This window comes from Lithobates pipiens, unplaced genomic scaffold, assembly GCF_037356315.1.
Source record: "Lithobates pipiens isolate NorthernLeopardFrog02 unplaced genomic scaffold, aLitPip1_a1.2 Scaffold_25, whole genome shotgun sequence".
NCBI lineage: Eukaryota > Metazoa > Chordata > Amphibia > Anura > Ranidae > Lithobates > Lithobates pipiens.
In genome coordinates this window covers 173,907,844-173,928,751 of record NW_027507787.1, presented here as the reverse complement: position 1 = coordinate 173,928,751, position 20,908 = coordinate 173,907,844, and the positions used below count along the sequence as shown (strand labels likewise).

General features: G+C 45.3%; 1 protein-coding gene across 1 annotated transcript in view; it reads left to right on the top strand.

The window, feature by feature from the left end:
* Positions 1–20,908, top strand: part of FFAR4 (free fatty acid receptor 4) — a 45,552-nt gene that overhangs the window by 7,627 nt on the left and 17,017 nt on the right. Inside the window, exon 2 of the mRNA XM_077455194.1 lies at positions 18,704–18,832. Within this exon, the coding sequence (XP_077311320.1) occupies positions 18,704–18,832 (129 nt within the window). The remainder of the gene's footprint in view (positions 1–18,703; positions 18,833–20,908) is intronic.

The following is a 20,908-nucleotide window of genomic DNA, read 5'->3' as shown; positions in this document are numbered from 1 at the left end:
AACAGTAGAGGTGATCAAATACCACCAAAAGAAAGTTATTTGTGGGAAAAAAGGACATACATTTTATTTGGATACAGTGTCGCATGACCGCACAATTCTCAGTTAAAATAACACAGTGCCGTATCGAGAAAATAGCCTGGTCATGAAGGGGGATAAATCTTCCGGAGGTCAAGTGGTTAAACATGACTGTCTTTGTTCAACTCCATTCCATAGTGGATTGATGGGATTAGTAGATTACATGTAGTGCTTACCCCCAGGAGGGGCCACTGAAAATATAACCAGGTATCCCAATGTAGCACAGAAGCTGCAAGTCACACAAGCCCCATGCCACGCACACTGACAATTTAGGCTTGGTCTAGGACAGGGATCTCCATACTACGACCCTCCAGATGTTGTGGAACTACAAGTCCCATGAGGCATTGTAAAACTCTGACATTCATAGGTGTGACTAGGCATGATGGGAATTGTAGTTCCTAAACAACTGGAGAGCCATAGTTTGGAGACCCCTAGTCTAGGAGATGCCTTTTTAGTATTGATTGCTGAAGAACTTTAACAGAAGAGGGGTTTAGGGTCACAGAATACTCCAAAATGATCAATAGTAATAATGGGAGGACAAACTTCTCACAAATCTTCTAATAGCAGCTTTTCCTGGAAGCGGGAATGGCCAGTATATCTAGGACCCTACAGCAGCCATCCATATAGCCACATCTGGCACTAAGTTCCCTGATAACACTTACACAACTAATAGCCTCCAGCAAGGTCTCTACTCATAATGTCCAAGGAACTGTCTTGCACCCAGCATCCACGGTTACATCCCTAGTGAGGGAGATAACAAGATCCTTCTCCAGACCCAGACTTCTGTACAGTGCTCTCCAGCACACATCCATTGGCAATATTTTCCAGGCCCTTAGATCAGGAGCTGCTGAGGCCCATTTTGCAATCCTCTGTCAGTAAAGCTGCCTGCAGGTGCAGCAGCCCCAAGAGAACTGGAACCCTACCACAAGGGAAAAGAATACTCTTGTAGGGCTTCCCAGATATTCATCACCTCCCCAGCCACCTTCTGGGTGCCTCCTTCCAGGGATTGGCTGAAGCATGATGAGGAGTAATGCTGATCATCTTAATCTTTCTGCCCTATACTTTGGAAACTTCTTTCAGAAGCAGGTGGGAGGAATCAAACTCTCAGCTCAAGTAACCCTGAAGAGGCCAAAACAATCACTGCTCCGCTTACTACAGTGGAGCTAAAAACTACATTTTATCTAGCTGCCTACCTAGAGGAGGGCACTATATACACAAGAAAGATAATGATGTCTGTGCTTTCCAGCTCACAAGAAATGACAAGGACACTGCATTTTTAGCAAGACCAACAGATATCTTCTGTATTTGCTGAAAAGATTCTTGACATGTAAAAAACTAGACCTATTGCCATCCACTTAAAGGGATTGTAAAGACTCAAAGTTTTTCACCTTAATGCATGTTATGCATCATTAAAGTGAAAGACCTTCTTTGCTGCAGCGCCAACCCCCTCCTCCCATTTTTCTTACCTGAGCTCATACATTCCAGCACCGCACACAAGTCCGGCGGCTCCAGCCGCTGGCTCTCATCTCATTGGACAGATTGATAGCAGCAAGAGCCATTCGCTCCCACTGCTGTCAATCAAATCCAGTGACACAAGATGGAGAGCGGGGCTGAGTCCCGCTGTCTGTGTCAATGGACGCAGCAGCAGGACTCGGGACCGAGCCAGGAGCGCTGCCAGGGCACCCCAAAAGAGGAGGATCAGGGCTGCTCTGTGCCAAACCCTTGCACAGAGCAGGTAAGTAAAACATGTTTGTTTTTTTTATTTTAAAAAATCTGAACCTTTATAACCCCTTTAACACATACTGTATGTGTGGGGCAAAACATGCTGCACATATGCGTCGCTTAGCTGCCAAATTTTAAGTGCTGAGAGCCCGCCAAAGGCTGATCCCGGTTCCCACTAAGCCCTGGTTCACATACTGTATATGCGGTGTGTGAAATGCAGTGAATCCTGAGCGTTTCCCATTGAAATAGCACTCCATTCATACGAGTGAACAGTTGAGTTAGGTTTGAAAATCCTGCAGGTAACTATACCAACCTTTTTGCCATTGAATTTCAGTGTGATCTATTGAGCCAGTCAATTTATATATTGTCCCAGGACCAGGGCAGGACTTAGGGTGCTGAGGGCCCTTGGGCTTGAGTCACTTTCGGGCCCTACCTTCTATACATTACCGTATTTATCGGCGTATAACACGCACACCAAGTTTAGGAGGGAATTTTAAGGAAAAAAACTTACATGTAAATGCCCATCAATGCAGCCTTATCAGTGTCCATCTGCAGCTTTGCCCATCCATCTGCAGTGTCATTTACACCCTTTTCATTGCAGTCTTGAAGTTTAAAAATGGTGCAGACGAGATACAGAGTCCTGTGTATCTCGGCGGCGCTCGGGTCCTCTCGGCGGCTCTCAGGTCCTCTCGGAGGCTCTTGGGTCTTCTTGGCGGCTCTCAGGTCCTCTCTGCAGCTCTCGGGCGTCTCCGCGGCTCTCGGGCCCTCTTGCAGTCCCGTGCGGAGCTGAGTGTAGCCGAGTGTACTTGGCTCGGCTCACAGTTACGCCCAGTCCCCGTGTTATGTCCATCATAGGGCAGGACTGGGCATGACTGAGTGGAGCGGAGCCGAGTACACTCAGCTATGTATCTCGGCGGGGCCCATGGGGCCCCCTATTGGGTGGGGCCCATGGGCTTGAGCCCAGTCGAGCCCAATGGTAAGTCCTGCCCTGCCAAGGACTGATCTTGCACTATGGGAACTTTGCGCAGTCATAATCCAGAAAACATTGGATGATAAATATGACATATATAATTTTTCCTTGTAATTCCTTGCCTTCCATGGGGCACAGGTGCTTAACATCCTAGGTTCACATATCTCTGCCCGCAGTAACCAGTATGTGTTCCTGTACAGGTGTGAATCAGGTCTGAAATTTTGCCTGCATTCACATCTGAACTGGACCCAAACATGCACAGAACCCTTTTGGAATGGGGACCGCGGCCGTCCTGGACCTCTGTACCTGCTCCATTGAGAGCCGGTCACACTCGTATGCGGAAACCCTCATCCAATTCACATATATGTGAACCCGGCTTAAAAGAATCTTACTAATTATTTCACACGTGCCTTTCTATAATAGCAGAACAGAGGATAAACTACTTCTCAGGGTAGTATTGCAATTGCAATTGATTGTTGTCAGTTAGGCCAGCAGTGAAAGTTATTGCAATTGCAACCTTTCCCAATAGTCTATTTTGCACATGGATTATATACACATGCATGCTCTAGACCAGTGATGGCGAACCTTGGCACCCCAGATGTTTTGGAACTACATTTCCCATGATGCTCCACTACACTGCAGAGTGCATGAGCATCATGGGAAATGTAGTTCCAAAACATCTGGGGTGCCAAGGTTCGCCATCACTGCTCTAGACTGAGTGTTTGCACTGGTGTATATTCAAGGGTGCTTTGACATGTAACACTTTTTATTTTAACTTTTTATTTAATATTGCTATCGCTATATTAGATAATGTCTCCCCTGCCTTCCACTTTAGCTAACCAAGCACAGATCCTGCATGCTTTAACCCCTTGAATACCAGGGCGTTTATAAAAATACCTTGGTAGAGAAGGGGTTAAAGTGGTATTAAACACAAGAAAAATGTAATATATTGCAGCGTACCAGTCCCTAAATGTGCTGGCTTTGTTAGTTTTTTTTCTCTTTTTCTTTCACATGGTGATCCGGCCAGTAACATATTTCCTGCCTTATGCCGCGTACACATGACAGGACTTTCCGGCAAAAAAGGTCAGACGGAATCAATTCATCGGATATTCCAATCGTTTGTGGGCTTCAGCAGACTTTTTTTCCCCAAAAATTCTAACGGACCTAGAAATAGAACATGTTTTAAATCTTTCAGATGGAATCAATTCCTATCGGGAAAACTGTTCGTCTGTATGCTATTCCGACGGACCAAAAGCGACGCAAAGGCAGCTATTGGCTACTGAACTTCCTTTTCTAGACCCATCATACGTCATTGCATTCTAAACGAACGGACTTTGGTGCGATCATGTGTAGGTAAGTCCGTTTCAGCGGAACTCCAATCGGAAAGACCGTCAGAGTTTTTTCTGATGGAAAGTCCGGTCCTGTGTACGTGGCATGAGGGTGTCTTCACCCTGAATGGAAGAGCAAAAGAGACACCTTTGGACATCAGCATTGTCAGTCTGGATGGAGGGGAGTGTTACGCTAGGTCTGCCCCCAGCCTCTCCCTGACAGCAGCACAAGGTAAGGGGGATGCACTGTGATGTAAGGGAGCGTGGAGGCTCTTGACATCTGATGTAAAGTGTAAGGTGTAAGGTGGGGGGGTGGGGGGTGGGGGGGGGGGGGGTGGACATCTAGTCTTACAAATACAACCAGCCCTTTGAGGGCAACCATAATGCTGATGCGGCCCACGATGAAATTTACTTTGGCACCCCTGCTTTAGAGGGGAAAACGTAAAAAGAAGACAAATGCATCCACCGCATCTAAGAATTGGTAAACTGAAAAGTTTTTGTTTATGGGTGTAAGGGTAGATGCTGGTGGATTGAGTCCTTTAGTGGTCCTTTGGAGGACTCAAGTATTGAAATTCCTATGCTTGTTTTGCATGCCTGCTGTGGCCCAATGGGTATGGGTATCAATTTCCATACTCTGAAGCCCCAATTTATTTTATATTATACAGTAGTAGAAAGAATGATGGGTCCTGGGCTGGGAAAAAAAATGGTAAAATATTGCAGAAAAATCTCACCCCTCAACAAGAGATAAAGGGAGCCAGCAGGTGACCTGAGTCCATCTAATACCGAATTATCTTTTTGGGGTGGAATAACTAAAACCTTTCCTTTAATACCATAAGGGTTAAAATGATCTGTGTATGATATGGCTTTTATGTGCATGTAAGCAATCAGGAAACAAGACACACGGCCTGATAGGAGCGCGTACTAAATACCTCTGATTGTGCCAAGTCACACACAGCTTGGGGTTCTCCTTTTCAGATCTGTTTGCTCTCTAAGCAGTTGCCCTCCCAGTACATACTTCACATAAATCCATTTACTGGTCTACAATGTTAGCGTGACTAATACAAAATGTGTTGGCTTTGGGCTCATTGATTATACACATTTGTCACAAAGCTCTCTGGATTTCACAATGTCTGGTAACACCAATACACTGGGTGTACTGTGTTCGAGACATTTACATCTCTTAAATCGGTTCCCTTCTAACTACAGAGATAACATCTTCTATATAAATCAATTGAAAGGTCACATTGCATGGGAAAGGATCATAAATTGGAAAATAAACATTTACCTACTTACACAAATTGTTACATTGCCTGAAATTGCCATTAAAAATGGAAAGGGTGGAGGTGCCTCTTTAAAGAAAGCCTGTCACCAAGCCATTCATTTTAACTCAAAGTTTCCCATAAGATTAGATGTGTAGCAGAATCTCTGACCTCTTCCAGTCTAATGGGAACCTTCAAGGCCAAAGATGGTGAGATGTGAGGCATAGTGGGTGCAAAGGTGGTAAAAGTCATTGGGCGCCAGATACTTCTTGGATGTAAAAGAGGGTTTATTTCTTTGACAGTCCTTTTTATATTTTGTAGGGGAAAGAGGGTTAGGGCCAGGACACCCTTAAGTAGTTGCAATTTCAAATGGCAGACTCCAAAACTTCAATAGGAAAACAGCTGTACAGGGAAAGGCCCCAGCAAGGTGCCACTTATGCACATGCAGGATTGTTGTCTCCTATGGCAATGGTACTTAAGCAATTCCTAACTCAAAGTAACAGTTCTCTCAGCTGTACTACCACTTCTTCTTGTAGTTCTTCAGCCCCTTGAGCTCCTGGTCTCTCATTGGACCCTCTGATTCACTAACTCTGAATCCCGTGAGCTCCTCGAGGCTTTTACGGTAGTATCTTCCTCAAGCGTCACCCACGCTTCCCTGCTGGGTCCCTAACTTGGCACTTCGGATACCTTCAAGCTTCACCCCTGCTGACCAGCTTGGTCCCTAGCTTGACACACAAGGCTGCTCTTCAAGCGTCACCTCCGCTGGTTGGGTCCCTGACTTGATCACCGCCTGAATTTTTCTGATTCTCCGCCGTGCCCGTTTGGTTAGACTACTGCTCCGGTACTTGCTGTGGCCCCTGGTAAAGACGATTGGTCCCTTCGTGGTGACAGCTTCCCTTCTATGTCCGACCACTGACAGGTTCTCCAGCTGGCAGAACCGTCACTTTTGGTTGGACTGCAAGCTGCAGTCCCAACCCTGTGCTGCACTCTTACTTCTGGATAGGCCCTCACACAGCCTGGCAGCCAGATGCCCCCCTGAGATAGGCCCAATCTCTGGCCTAGCAGCCCGAGCATACAACACACGTCCACCCAGATGGCGGTCCGGATGGCACACAAGAACCTGGATCACCTGACCTCACCCGGATATATAGGCTCTCCCAGCAGGCCAAGGGATTCAAGAAAATCCCTGCCCATTGGCTGAGATACTCCATATACCCATAACCCGACCTTGAGTTTTCCTTCTCAATCTAATACCTCCAAGTGCCTGGCCACCTGGTGATAGAAGAAGAAAGTACAACCAGGCCAAACTTAAGGAGAAGTCAATGGATCCCTAACAATTAACTACAGTAGCTACTACTGACAAGGGATTTGGTGAGGAGCTCCCTGACTAAACCCCAGGGCGCTACAGATGTACACTGTGTAGTGGGTAATGCAGCCAAAGACTTACATTAACCCACATAAGCTGACAGAGAAAAGTTCAGAGTGTCTGCAGCTATGAGGAGTTTCCCCCTCCTCCCTTTTCTCTTCACTGACTGCATGTATACAGGCTTTCCAGCCTGAAACATGAATAGAGCTGCCCGTCATGTCTGCGGGGGATTTCTTCCCGCTCCTTCTCCCTGTTTTACTCTCACACTGAATCTAATGTAATGCGAGCTGACTCACACAGAGCTGTTCACCTTGCAGCCTCCCCTCCCTATTGGCAGGAAGAATAAAGCCAATCAAAGGAACAGTCACAGGCAGGGCCGCTGATAAGCCAGTACAACTGGCCCTGCTGTACCGGGCCCAGCCAGCAGGGGGGCCCGGCAATCAGAGAATAAAAGAATGCAGAGTAAAAAAAAAAAAAAAGTCTCAGCCAGCATCCGACTTATCTGAGCTTTTTTCATCTTTCTGGGTGCCTCCGTATTCATGTTTTGTTCTTGTGGATGTGAGGTACTATTTTTTCTATTTCGGGAGCATGTCACTTCCGCAGCCACTCCACAACTGGCTCAAGTCCCGCCCTGCACATTCCCTTCCCATGCGGAGTGATTCATCTCCTTCTGCTTAAGGCAGGAGCAGACATATAGGGGTCACCATTGAGCTTGGGCTGCATGCTGCAGGGGGCACGTGTGCCCCCCCCCCCCCCCCCATGCCTGAATTGTTAGAGAAGTGGCTGCCTGATCCTCAGCTGATGTGTAAATCGGTGATGCAGGAACTCGATCTCACTCTTTACAGTTACACTGAAAGTGAAAGCAAAGGGAGAGCTGGCTTGCAGTGTGTACTGTGCTCTCTGCCTCCCCCTAGAGGTCAGTACCCGGCATGGAGATTGAAGGTATAGTGCTGCTGACAATTAAAACAAAAGCAACCTGTATATGTTTGTAATTATGCATGTGTGTGTGCTCAAAATCAGAGGGCAGGGAAGAGGGATTTAACCGACTATAGTAGATGGTAAATTCTCACAGTATCCCCTCGGGAAAGGAGACAATAGACCCTTCAAATGCACAGATTTTGGATATACAGTAGAAGTGAGGGGCCAATTCTGTTGAGAAAGCATGGCCAGAAATCTGTCATTTTTGTCCCCCTGTCCCAAAAAAAAGTTGCCGGCTGCTATGCAAATCTAGCCTCATGACCTCTGCCATGTGTAACAACAGGTCCTCCTTAGCAGACAGCTACCGTTTAAGAGATGTGTCTGTGTGTGCTTTTATGTGTGTGTATATTTACGTGTGTGTGTATGTATATGTGTTTGGATTTATATGTATGTATATGTGTGTGCATTTATATCTGTGTGTATGTATTTATATGCATATTTGTATATGTGCGCGTGTGTGTGTGTATACACTACTTTTAAACTTGACGCCCTTTTTCTGTACGATCAGAGCTGATTTTCTTAGAGCGGTTCATAATACCAACAAGAAAACACCATTCCTCTGAAAAGCAATCCAGGCTCAGATCGCTTTTCAGAGACAGTTGACAGGCAGTAAAGAGGCAATATATTGTAACATGACTGGTAAAATGTTGATAAACACTGATCTAGAGGAACCGATCTCTCCAATTTCCTCCTGCAGCCGCTGAAAGCCTGGAAGAGGATACGGGTGGGGCTAAAGGGGGCCCCCAGACAGGTATGCTGTATGGGGCCCCATGATTTCTATCAGCTGCCCTGGTCACAGGAGCCAATCAGAGGAACTTTAACAAGCTGCAGGAATATGAAGTTTCAGCACAGAGAGCCCCCATAGCCTTGTATAGTGACAGAAACTACCAAGATCAGCATTCTCTGTGTACAGGAAAGTAAAAGACTACATTTTATTTCCTCTAAGTTCAGTCAGCATGCGGCGGGGCAAGAGATCAGATCAGAGGGAGAGATGCTGTCTCTCAGGTGATTTCACCGTGCAATTCAGGCCTCCGCCGCCAGTCGGGACATCCAGCCTGAGAGAAGGGGATCTCAGGGGCACATGGAGACGCACATGCACTTGCAGTTTTTGTGTCTCCTCCAGCCTGAAGGGAACATTTTTTAGGAGGGGAATCAGTATCTCTTGGGTGCTTTTGAGAGACGGGGCTCCTCTCCATTTTTTTCCTCCTTGAGCCCCTCTGTCCTCCCGTCCTACCCAAGCAGTGACAGCGGTAGCATCTCAGGCTCCTCTTCTCCCCTTAGTGCTCAAGGAGAGCAGATGATCCAGTAAGCTTGCACAGTCCCTGCGCCGCTGCCATGTTCTTTCCGAAAGGTCAGATCGGAAGTGACAAAGCGGGTCACCGGGTCGGCATAATTTCCGGTGTCGATGCAGGGGGGAGGAGGCAGGACAGGAGCTGGCACCTATCTCCGCTTCCGGTCTGTAGCAGTGGCACTATGGGAGTCCAGAAGTGGCGTGTAAAGCCACGAGTGGAGCGCTGCACACCCGCAATGGAGGAGTCAGTGTCTGCAGCGGTAGGGACAGGCACAGGTACCAGCAAGGCTCATGTAGGAGGCAGAGGTTTAAGTCTGCCTTGTTTCCTTTACCTGGAGTTTTGGTCTCTCTCTCCCCCCCCCCCCCCCCTGTGGCAAGGGGACTGTCTGGGCACTGGAGGCTGACTCTTTGTGCACATGTGTGGGTGGTCCTTTAAAGCAGAGACCGGGTCTCACTAAGGGTCCCCTGTTATTTTCTTCCCTTTTTTTGTCTCCTCTCATAGGCCAAAAGCACTGACCCAGGCAAAAAGAGATGTCCTTCTTGCAGGGCCAAGATGGGAGAAAATTGGAAGAAAGCACTATGCAGTACTTGTATCACTTCTTTAGTTAAGGAGGAATCGGCTTCTCTTTGTGATGACCTGGTTGCCTCTGTAAAGAAGGAACTATATGCCACGATTCAGACCTTTCATGACTCATTAGTTAATCTAGCTGTTAGTCAGCAATCTACTTCAGAGTCTTCCCAGGGTTCTCTTTCTATCCCGGTGTTGGAAACTCTAACTGAAGGCCCTTTAACCACTTAAGGACCGCCGCATGCCATTGTACGTCATCACAATGGCATGTACAGGCACAAGCACGTACATGTACGTGCTAGCCTTCCAGCGGGTGGGGGGGTCCGATCGGACCCCCTCCCGCTGGATGCGGCGGTCCGTTTCGCTGCAGGAGCGATCCGGGATGAGGGGATGGCCATTGGTTTCTGGCCATCCCCTCTCGATCGCCATTGGTTTCTGGCCATCCCCTCTCGATCGCTCCTGGCGAATGAAAAGCTTCCTCCCTCTGTGTATAGTAAACACAGGCAGGGAGGAAGTTATGTCATTCTCCTCGGGGCGTTCTTATTGAACGGACTACGAGGAGAGGACACAGTAAGTGTGCACCAACACTACACTGACACATAGGCACACATAGGTACACAAACCCCCCCGATCTCCCCCGCCCCCCCCCAATCACAGTGTCACTGATTGCAGTGATCATTTATTTACTGTGTCAGTTGTAACAGTAAAAACTGTCAGGGCAGTTAGTGTTAGGTCCAGGGTAGCCCCCTACCACTCCCCAATAAAGGTTTAACCCCCCTGATTGCCCCTAGAGTTAACCCTTTCACCCCCTTTTGCCAGTGTCACTAAGCGATCATTTTTGTGATCGCTGCATTAGTGTCGCTAGGTAGCTAGTTATTTTTTTAGGTTCACCGCCAGGTTTTTATAGCGCTAGGTACCCCGATATACTACCCAATAATGGTTTTAACCCCCTGATTGCCCCTAGTTAACCCTTTCACCCCCTTTTTGCCAGTGTCACTAAGTGATCATTTTTCTGATCGCTGCATTAGTGTCGCTAGTGTCGCTAGGTAGCTAGTTATTTTTTTAGGTTCACCGCCAGGTTTTTGTATGCGCTAGGTACCCCCATATGCTACCCAATAATGGTTTTAACCCCCTGATTGCCCCTAGTTAACCCTTTCACCAGCGATCACAGTATAAGTGTCACTGGTGACGCTGGTTAGCCAGTTCGTTATTTAGGTTCCCCGTCAGGTTTTTATATAGCGCCAGGGACCCGCATATACTACCTAATAAAAATTTGAACCCCCTGATTGCCCCTAGTTAACCCTTTCACCAGTGATCACCGTATAAGTGTTACGGGTGACTCTGGTTAGTTTGCTTTTTATAGCATCAGGGCACCCACCATTTATTACCCAATAAAGGTTTAACCCCCTGATCACCCGGCGGGTGATATCAATTAGGTTTTAGGGTCAGGGTCTGCATCACCCCAGGCAGCGCTAGGTTAGTGCCAGTACCGCTAACACCCACGCGCAAAGCATACACCTCCCGTAGTGGTATAGAATCTGATCAGATCTATACTAGCGTCCCCAGCAGTTCAGGGGGGCCAAAAAAACGCATTGTTAGCAGGATCAGCCCAGATACCTGCTAGCACCTGCGTTGTGCCCCTCCGCCCAGCCCACCCAAGTGCAGTATCGATTGATCACTGTCACTTACAAAACACTAAACACATAACTGCAGCGATCGCAGAGTCAGGCCTGATCCCTGCAATCGCTAACAGTTTTTTTTGTTAGCGTTTTATATTTAAACCCGGGAGGCAGGGCTTGGTTTTCGGGGTCCTGTACATGGCTAGGCTCCCAAAAAGTCCCTCACATGTGGTATCCCCGTACTCGGGAGAAGCAGCAGAATTTATTTTGGGGTGTAATTTGACTTATGCCCAACTTTGTGCAAAAAAAAATAAAAATTTGTAATATTCCTGCAACTTGTGGCAAAATATAAAATATTTAATGAAATCAACATGCCTCTCAGTAAATAGCTTGGGGTGTCTACTTTCCAAAATGGGGTCATTTGGGGGGGGGGTTTGTGCTATTTTGGCATTTTATGGCCTTCGAAACTGTGATAGGTAGTGAGGAGTGAAATCAAAAATTTGCACCCTTAGAAACCCTGAAGGCAGTGATTGGTTTTTGGGGTGCCATACGCAGCTAGACTCCCAAAAAGTCCCACATATGTGGTATTCTCGTACTCAGGAGAAGCAGCAGAATATATTTTGGGGTGCAATTCCACATATAACTATGGCATGTGTGAGCAATATATCCTTTAGTGACAACTTTTTGTAAACTTTTTTTTTTTGTGTCATTATTCAATCACTTGGGACAAAAGAAAAAAAATATTCAATGGGCTCAACATGCCCCTCAGCAATTTCCTTGGGGTGTCTACTTTCCAAAATGGGGTTATTTGAGGGGGTTTTGTGTTATTTTGGCATTTTATGGCCTTCGAAACTGTGATAGGTAGTGAGGAGTGAAATCAAAAATTTGCACCCTTAGAAATCCTGAAGGCAGTGATTGATTTTTGGGGTGCCGTACGCGGCTAGACTCCCAAAAAGTCCCACATATGTGGTATCCCCGTACTCAGGAGAAGCAGCAGCATATATTTTGGGGTGCAATTCCACATATAACTATGGCATGTGTGAGCAATATATCATTTAGTGACAACTTTTTGTAAACTTTTTTTTTTTTTTGTGTCATTATTCAATCGCTTGGGACAAAAAAAAATATTCAATGGGCTCAACATGCCCCTCAGCAATTTTCTTGGGGTGTCTACTTTCCAAAATGGGGTCATTTGGGGGGGGGGGGGGGTTTGTACTGCCCTGCCATTTTATCACCTCAAGAAATGAGATAGGCAGTCGTAAATTAAAAGCTGTGTAAATTCCAGAAAATGTACTCTAGTTTGTAGACGCTATAACTTTTGCGCAATCCAATAAATATACGCTTATTGACATTTTTTGTTACTAAAGACATGTGGCTGAATAAATTTTGCCCTAAATGTATGACTAAAATTGAGTTTATTCGATTTTTCTTATAACAAAAATTAGAAAATATATTTTTTTCTCAAAATTTTCAGTCTTTTTCCATTTATATCGCAAAAAAAAAAAAAAGAGGCAATCAAATACCATCAAAAGAAAGCTCTATTTGTGGGAAGAAAAGGACGCAAATTTCGTTTGGGTACAACATTGCATGACCGTGCAATTACCAGTTAAAGCAGTGCAGTGTGAAATTGTAAAAAGACCTCTGGTCCTTAGGCTGAAAATTGGTCCGGGGCTGAAGTGGTTAAATAGGGAAGAGCAGTCAAATGCACCCTCCTAAAAAGACTTGGAAGAGGAAGTTGAGGAAGCTGAGGTATCCCCCTTAAGTTATCCTTGGAAGAGGTGGACGGGCTTCTTAAAGCCATTAATGTTACACTTGGCTTAAGTGAAGAAAACAAGGAATTATCTCTTCATGACCGTATATATGCAGGGTTAAACGAACCCAAGGGTCGGACTTTCCTGATTAATTCTGTCATTTCTGACGCCATTAAAAAAAGAATGGCAGGATCCAGAGAGAAAATATTTTTTTTTCTCCAAAGTCCACAAGAGACGCGTTCCTTTTGAGGAAGACCCCTCTGCAGTTTGGAACAAGGTACCCAGGTTGGATGAGGCTTTTTCCCAGGTCTCGAGATCCACCGATCTGGTTTTTGAAGATATGGGGGTTCTAAATGATCCAATGGATAAACGTATAGATCTTTTGCTCAAGAGATTGTGGCAATCAGTCATGAGCAATTTAAAGCCAACAATGGCTACAACATGTGTACCCATAAATCTGGAATTCTGGATTAACAGCTAAAGTCTCATATAGTGACAGATTCCCCCTAACAAGAGATTTTATATTCTCTTACCCTTACCCTAGCCTCTGCAGTTGCCTATATAGCAGATGCTTTGGCTGAAGCAATTAAAATGTCGGCTAGATCAGCAGCCTTGACAAATTCTGTGAGAAGATCTTTATGGCTAAAGACCTGGCCAGGTGACACAATGTCTAAAAGTAAACTTTGTGGGATTCCCTTTTCGGGTGACCTTTTTTTTTGGCCCTGATCTAGATAATATTCTAGACAGGACTGCCGAAAAAGAAAAGGTGCTTCCCGGTCAAAAAGAAAAAGGCCCCAAAGCATCTTTTCCGACCTCAAAAAGCTCAGGAGCAGGACAGCAAGTTTTAGGGGAGAACTGATCCTCACAAAAGGCAAAGGGTAAGGGCGGAATTCTTTTCCATCCTCCTACACAAGCCTCAAAAAACCCCACTGACTCGACCTGGCGGGTAGGTGGAAGGTTACAAGAGTTCCTTCCGCAGTGGTCAGAGATAACATCAAATCAGTTTATTCTGATCCCCCTCTCGCAGGGTTACACAGTGGAATTTACCAAATGCCCCTCAAAAAGGTTTTTGGGGGACGAATACACCAAAGGATCCGGTAAAAGCCTTGACCATGAAGTCCTCTTTAGAGGAACTGATGCATCAGGGGGTGGTGATCCAAGTGCCATCAAAAGAATGGCAGGAGGGGTTCTATTCTCACGTCTTCCTGGTAAAAAAACCCCAACAGGATAATTTTGATTGATTCTCAATCTAAAGCCTCTGAACAGATCCATCAAATATAGAAGGTTCATGATGGACTCAATTTTTCAGTCAGAAACCTGCTGACTCCATGTTGCTTCATGGTGTCAATAGATTTAAAGGATGCATATTCCGATCTCACCCCAGTCTCATGAAATATCTCAGGTAACATCTCTAGGAACATTTGCCCAGGATCTTCATTTACACCATGTTCAGGTGCTAATGGACAATGCCATGGCTTATATAAACAGACAGGGGGACGCAAGGAGCAAATTATTGGAAGCACTAGCTATGGAAATTCTTCATTGGGCAGAAGAACACTTGCTGTCTCTGTCAGCAATCCACCTAAAGGGAACCCTGAACCCTGAGTGGCAGATTTCCTGAGCAGGAATCCTATCCAAGAAGCGGAATGGTCTTTGAACCCAGAGGTTTTCGCTATGATTGCCGAAAGGGAGGGAGAACACACACACACAGGGGGACACTGGAGGGAGAATGCACACACAGGGGGACACTGGAGGGAGAATGTACGCACACACACAGGGGGACACTGGAGGGAGAACGCACGCAAACACACACAGGGGGACACTGGAGGGAGAATGCAGGGAGGGGGACATGCACATAGAGGGACACTTACACAGGAGGACACTTACACAGCACAGGAGGACACGCAGGCGGCCCCTGGTGTCTTCACTCACCGAGTCACCGGATGCCGATAATAATACTTCTACCGGCGCACTGCTCCCCGTCGGCCCCTCCACTCTTCTCGTCCGTCCGAGGTGATGTCACGACACATACAGTACAAGCACCTGGGACGGACGGGAGGGAGGGGCCGGTGGGGAGCAGCGAGCAGTTAGCAGTGTTATTATCGTCATCACTGCATGTAATTCAGCTGCTGCAAGTGGCCTCTCATGTTGCCGAGTCCGGGCCCCTAATGTCCGCGGGCCCTCGTCAGAGTCCGAGTGACCGACTGATCAGTCCGCCCCTGACCATAACCATAATCCACCATAATAATAACCATAAGCTCTGGAAGCTTCTTTCAGAGGCAGGGGGAAACAATCAAACTCCCAGCCTGTGAGACCCTGAACAGGTCAGAACAGACAATTACTGCTCCCCTGATTACAGAAAGAGCCATAAACTAGGTTTACCTAGCATCTGACGGTGCTACATTAACATCCTCATTTGTCAGCAGTATAAAAAGTGAAAGTACTTAGGGAAGCATGTGTTACAAACTGTTTAGCTTAGCTGGAAAACTGACTAAAAACATTAGTTTGGTCTGTATTAAGATGAGATTTAGCAGATTGCATATTTAACCACTTCCGGACCACCTAGCCGTGTTTGTACGGCGGTACTAAAAGAGGAATGTCGTTGTTATGGCAGCAACTAGCTGCCATAACCTCAGTATCCTCTTCTTCAGCGGGCAGTCCACTTTCAGATAAAATAGGTCTCTGCAACAGGTTGGCAGCAATATCACTTTTATCTGTGACGGGAGAGGGGCCCCCCTCCCGCCACGCTCTGGTGCCCTCCGCTTACTGGAAGCGGCGGAGGTCGATTGGAACCTGTGTCCTCTGTGTTATGGAGCTGAGTGAGGGGAAGATGGCCCCCACCCGGCTCCATACCAATGCAGTGCGGAAGCGCACTTCCGCCCATAGCTCTTAAAGAATTTTTTTCCCCAAATTATATATATATATATATATATATATATATATATATATATACATATACACACACACACACACACACATACACATATATAAAAGTATTTTTTTTTTTTTTATTATTCATTTTAGTGTAAATATGAGATCTGAAGTCTTTTTGACCCCCAGATCTCATATTTAAGAGGTCCTGTCATCCTTTTTTTCTATGACAAGGGATGTTTACATTCCTTGTAATATGAATAAAAGTGACACTATTTTTTTTTAAGAGAACAGTGTAAAAATGAAAAATAAAAAGGTAAAATAAATAAGAAGAAACATTTTTTTTTAAATGCTCCCCATCTGGCCGAGCTCGCGTACAGAAGTGAACTCATACGTGAGTAGCGCCTGCATATGAAAACAGTGTTCAAACCACACATGTGAGGTATCACTGCTATTGTGACCCCTTTCACACTGGGGCGTTTTTCAGGCGTTTTCATGCGCTTTAGCGTTAAAAAAGCGCCTTCAAAGCACTTGAAAGCCTCATCTGCAATCCCAATGTGAAAGCCCAAGTGCTTTAAGAGCCCTTTTACACTGCCAGCGCTCTGCTTAAACTAGCGGCGTTTTACCAGCGTTTTTCAAGCGCTAGTGGGGTGCTTTTAACTCTTTTGCAGGCGTTTTGCAGGTGCTTCCCATTGATTTCACCGCTCCTAAAGCGCTGCAAAGAAGCTGCTTGCAGGACTTTTTTTGACGCCCTGCAAGCGCAGCGCCTTAGTGTGAAAGCACTCGGGCTTTCACATTGGGATTGCAGTTGAGGCTTCTTTCAGGCACTTATTTTAACGCTAAAGCACCTGAAAAACGCCATAGTGTGAAAGAGGTCTCAGTGTGAAAGCACTCGGGCTGGGATTGCAGATGAGGCTTCTTTCAGGCGTTTTACATGCGCTTTTTTTAACGCTAAAGCGCCTGAAAAACGCCCCAGTGTGAAAGGAGGTGAGAACAATGATTCTAGCCCTAAACTTCCTCTAACTCAAAACCTGCAACCTGTAGAATTTTTTAAGCATATTTCAAACACGTGTTTGTGGAATCATTTAAAAATAGCAATGAGAAAATGAGGAAAGGGAACTAGTGCTTTTATTAGCAATGGCTGGTGAATCAGTCAGATTCCAAATGAGTCAAACGAATGTTTGTTTTTTTGGTTATATTTGTTATTAGGGCACTGTGAACAAAGCTAGTCGAATTAACTCTAGGACAAAGTTTTGGGTTTGGGCAAACACGGCTATAACCACAACACATGAGACGGCTCCTAGCAATCAGCCTGCTATTCAGCTACTTTTCTTTCCCGTAAACTCATTATCAGTGTTGGCACACTCTTCTTCTACATTTCCAGACCACAATGACTGCCAATGGGGAGACATAAAATACACATTATTCCGACTATCAAACACTCTTTAGGTTTATTTGCCTGATGGTGATGAAGAATATTTAAAACAATACAATGTGCTCCAATGGTTTTGTTGCGTATAAATGTTGTTCTATTTTTAAAATCAGCACAAGGGACAGTACTTACATTTAATGCAATATGTCCCTTGTGCTGTTGGCTGTTAAAAATTTGAAGTCCACTGGCCCTCCCCGAACCACCGCACCTACAATCTTCCTATATTTCAGGGGTTAATAGAGCTGCTGGACCTCTAACAGGCACTTATCAAGAGCGTCCTTTACACCTCAGTTCCTATCAGTTGTACCATAGCTTCCATCAAAGAAAGTTTTGTATAATTAGAGGACGGACAGGTGAATAAAAGGTCCACTTCTTCCGTTCAGAGAGTGCTTCTCATTGATTGAACCCTTGTACTGCTTCTATGAATGGAGGAGGGGGTGGAAAGGGCAGACATAGTTGGCACTCTTGACAGGTGCCTGCGACATGTACAGCAGCTCTACTAACCCCCGCAAACCTCAGATTGCCTCTAAAGAGTTATATTGGGGGGGGGGGGGGGGGGGGACTTTGGATTTCAACAGGAGACCAGCCAGCAGCACAAGGGACACTTTGCATTGGATATAAGTAATATCCGTTGGCTTAACCTTAGCAGAGAAATTTAAGGTCACCAACTTGGCTTGGAAAAATCTAAATTTTCTGTGGCTCTACCTTTAAAACTAAGGGTTAGTAGGATACTAGTATAGATTATAGCAATGCACCCCCTTATCCTTTTTAAAACAAAGTGAAAGTGATACCAATGACGGGTGTCCATTTTCCTCAAGTCCTGGTCAGACTGTGTTACAGAGAAACTGGGGTTAATTTTCTAAAAGGCAAATAGACTGTTTGCAAGAGATGTTGCATTTTGTATGGGAATTTACCCCAAAGCGTAGTAAAGCTCTTCTGACTTCCATCATCCAATCATGTGCAATCAAAAATGCATTTATTTTTTTATATTTTCCTTGCAAAGTGAAATGTTACTGCATTCACTAAGCTCTAGGGAAAATTCCCATGCATAGTGCAATTACCCTTGATACTTGAACTGCCTATTTGCCTTTAGTAAATTAACACCAGTGTCTGCTGGTACCCATCAGTATCAGCAGATTCCTGCAGGAGTACTTACGTTGTCAAAATGGCATTGGAGCTTACCCAGGGGGATAACGTGACTGCCAATGCATGTAACATGTGCCTGGCGAGTGGCTGCTCACCCCTAAATGCTATAATATGGTGGGGGTCACATGCACATTTCCCATACCCCAAAAGCCCATTCTATTAGAGCAAAGGAATGAGGACTGCTGAAATAGAAAGCTTGCTCTGTATTGGATGGAGGTCACCTTTGGTAATACGAAACAACGATGGCTTCTGAAACACATGAATTGAATGTCTTCCATAATTCTGCTATTTAGCACAAGTTAATATATTGTTTTTTTTACCCACTAGGAGCTGAAGATCTGTACTCTTATCTGGCCTACGATTGCAGAAGAAATCTCATGGGACGTTTCATTTATTCTTCTGGATTTTCTGATCCCTGGTTTGAGCATTGTTGTCAGCTATACCAAGATCTATAAGGTACTTAGTCATAAAGTGTCCATCACGTTCTTTTAAGCCTCGTACACACGATCGGATTGTTGGCCAACAAAACCGTGGGCTTTTGTTTGAAGGCCGTTGGCCCAAACTTGTCTTGCATACACACGGCACACAAATGTTGGCCAACAATCATGAACATAGTGACGTACTACATAGTTTTTCAGCTCTTTAGCACCACCCTTTGGGTTCCTTCTGCTAATTTCATGTTAGTAGAAGTTTGGTGAGTGTTGATTCGCACTTTTCGTTTCGCGCCTTTCAGTTTGTTTCTGAATGGCTGTTCGTCAACCAGACATGTTGCAGAATCGGAGGAGATAACGTGTTATCTATTATTGGCCTTGGAGTTATTGCTTTGACATCATTTTTTTGGTTGAATAATGATTTGATTTGGTATATTTTCTATATTTTTGGATGCATAGAATGCACTTTTTGGTTAAGGTCTATTGGCAGATAACATGTCTGATTTCATCTGTTTATTTTTTTTAATGCACAATAAAAAAAATTGTGTAGCATAATACTTGGCTATGTGGTTTACTTCACATGACAGTTTGGGAATAGGCAGTTACATTTAAAAAAATACAATGTACAATTGACAAGGGGCACCAACATAGTTGTATCTTTGATCTTAAAAACTACGGAATAATGGTATTGTAGTAACTTGCCCAAAAAAAAAAAAAATATATATATATATATATATATATTTTGGCAGGAAATAGCCGAGAATGGCCGAAAATAGCAGAGAACGGCCGAAAATACGTGAAAGCCACCGAGAGCAGCACAGAAGGTTAGGAATGGAGGGGGATTGGTGTATAACACGCACCCCTGATTTCCCCCTGATTTTAGAGTGAAAAAGGTGCTCGTTATACGCCGATAAATATGGTAATATTCTTGATATCACTAGAAAAAAAAAAGCCTTTGAAAATTTGTTTGCAATAACTCCATCAGTTTTATCAGCAAAGCAGCTTCATTATTATCCCATTAAAGAGAATTGTGCGCTGCATTTGGAGATTTCATAATTTGCCACGTCACGAATGTTAATTCTCCATTAGTAGAATCGCCCTTGCTTCCGAGCATGCGTGTTTGTACTTTGAACTTGTGTACATGCGCTCGGAAAATCCGACAACAGACATTTGTCCGTGGAAAATTTTAAAACCTGCTATCCAACATTTGTCCTTTTAAATTCCGGCAACAGTTGTCCGATGGAGCGTACACATGGTCGGATTTTCCGCCAACAGCCTGACATCGAACATTTCCCATCGGAAAATCCGATCATGTGTACGAGGCTTTACTGTTTCTGGAGGCTTGAGTATGACAACTTTACTATTCCATATATTGCTGAAACAATATAAAGGACTTCTAACACTACTCTCCTGTACTCTACAAATCCCTTTATTAAATCCACCTGATGAAGTTCATTTCCACCCTCTTCCCCTCTGATTGTCCCGCACACCTGTTAGCCAATTGGTAGACATACTGAGGACATTAAGACCCCTTTCACACCAGGGCGTTTTGCAGGCGCTATAGCGTTAGAAATAGCGCCTGCAAAACGTCCTAAAGAAGCTGCACCATTGTGTGTAGTGTGAAAGCCCCGAGGGCTTTCACACTACAGCGGTGCGCTGGCAGGACGTCAGAAAAAAGTCCTGCCAGCAGCTTCTTTGGAGCGGTGAAGGAGCGGTGTGTTTACCGCTCCTCCACCGCTGCTGCCCATTGAAATCAATGGGGCAGCGCTGTAATGCCGCCGGCAAAACGCCGCTATTGCGGCGTATTGCCGGCGGTTTTAACCCTTTCGCGGCCGCTAGCGGGGGGTAAAAGCGCCCCGCTAGCGGCCGAAATGCGCCGCAAATCCGGCGGTAAAACGCCGCTAAAAATAGCGGCGTTTTACCGCCGCCGCTATCAGCGGTGTGGTGTGAAAGGGGTCTAAACAATGTTTATACATTCACCATTCTATTTCACAAGGGTGATACACCCATCTCTGGCATTACATTGGCTCTATATTGAATGCTGACGCTTGTAGAGCACAGGAGAGTACTTCTTATGTACTCATTCCTCAAAAGAATCCTT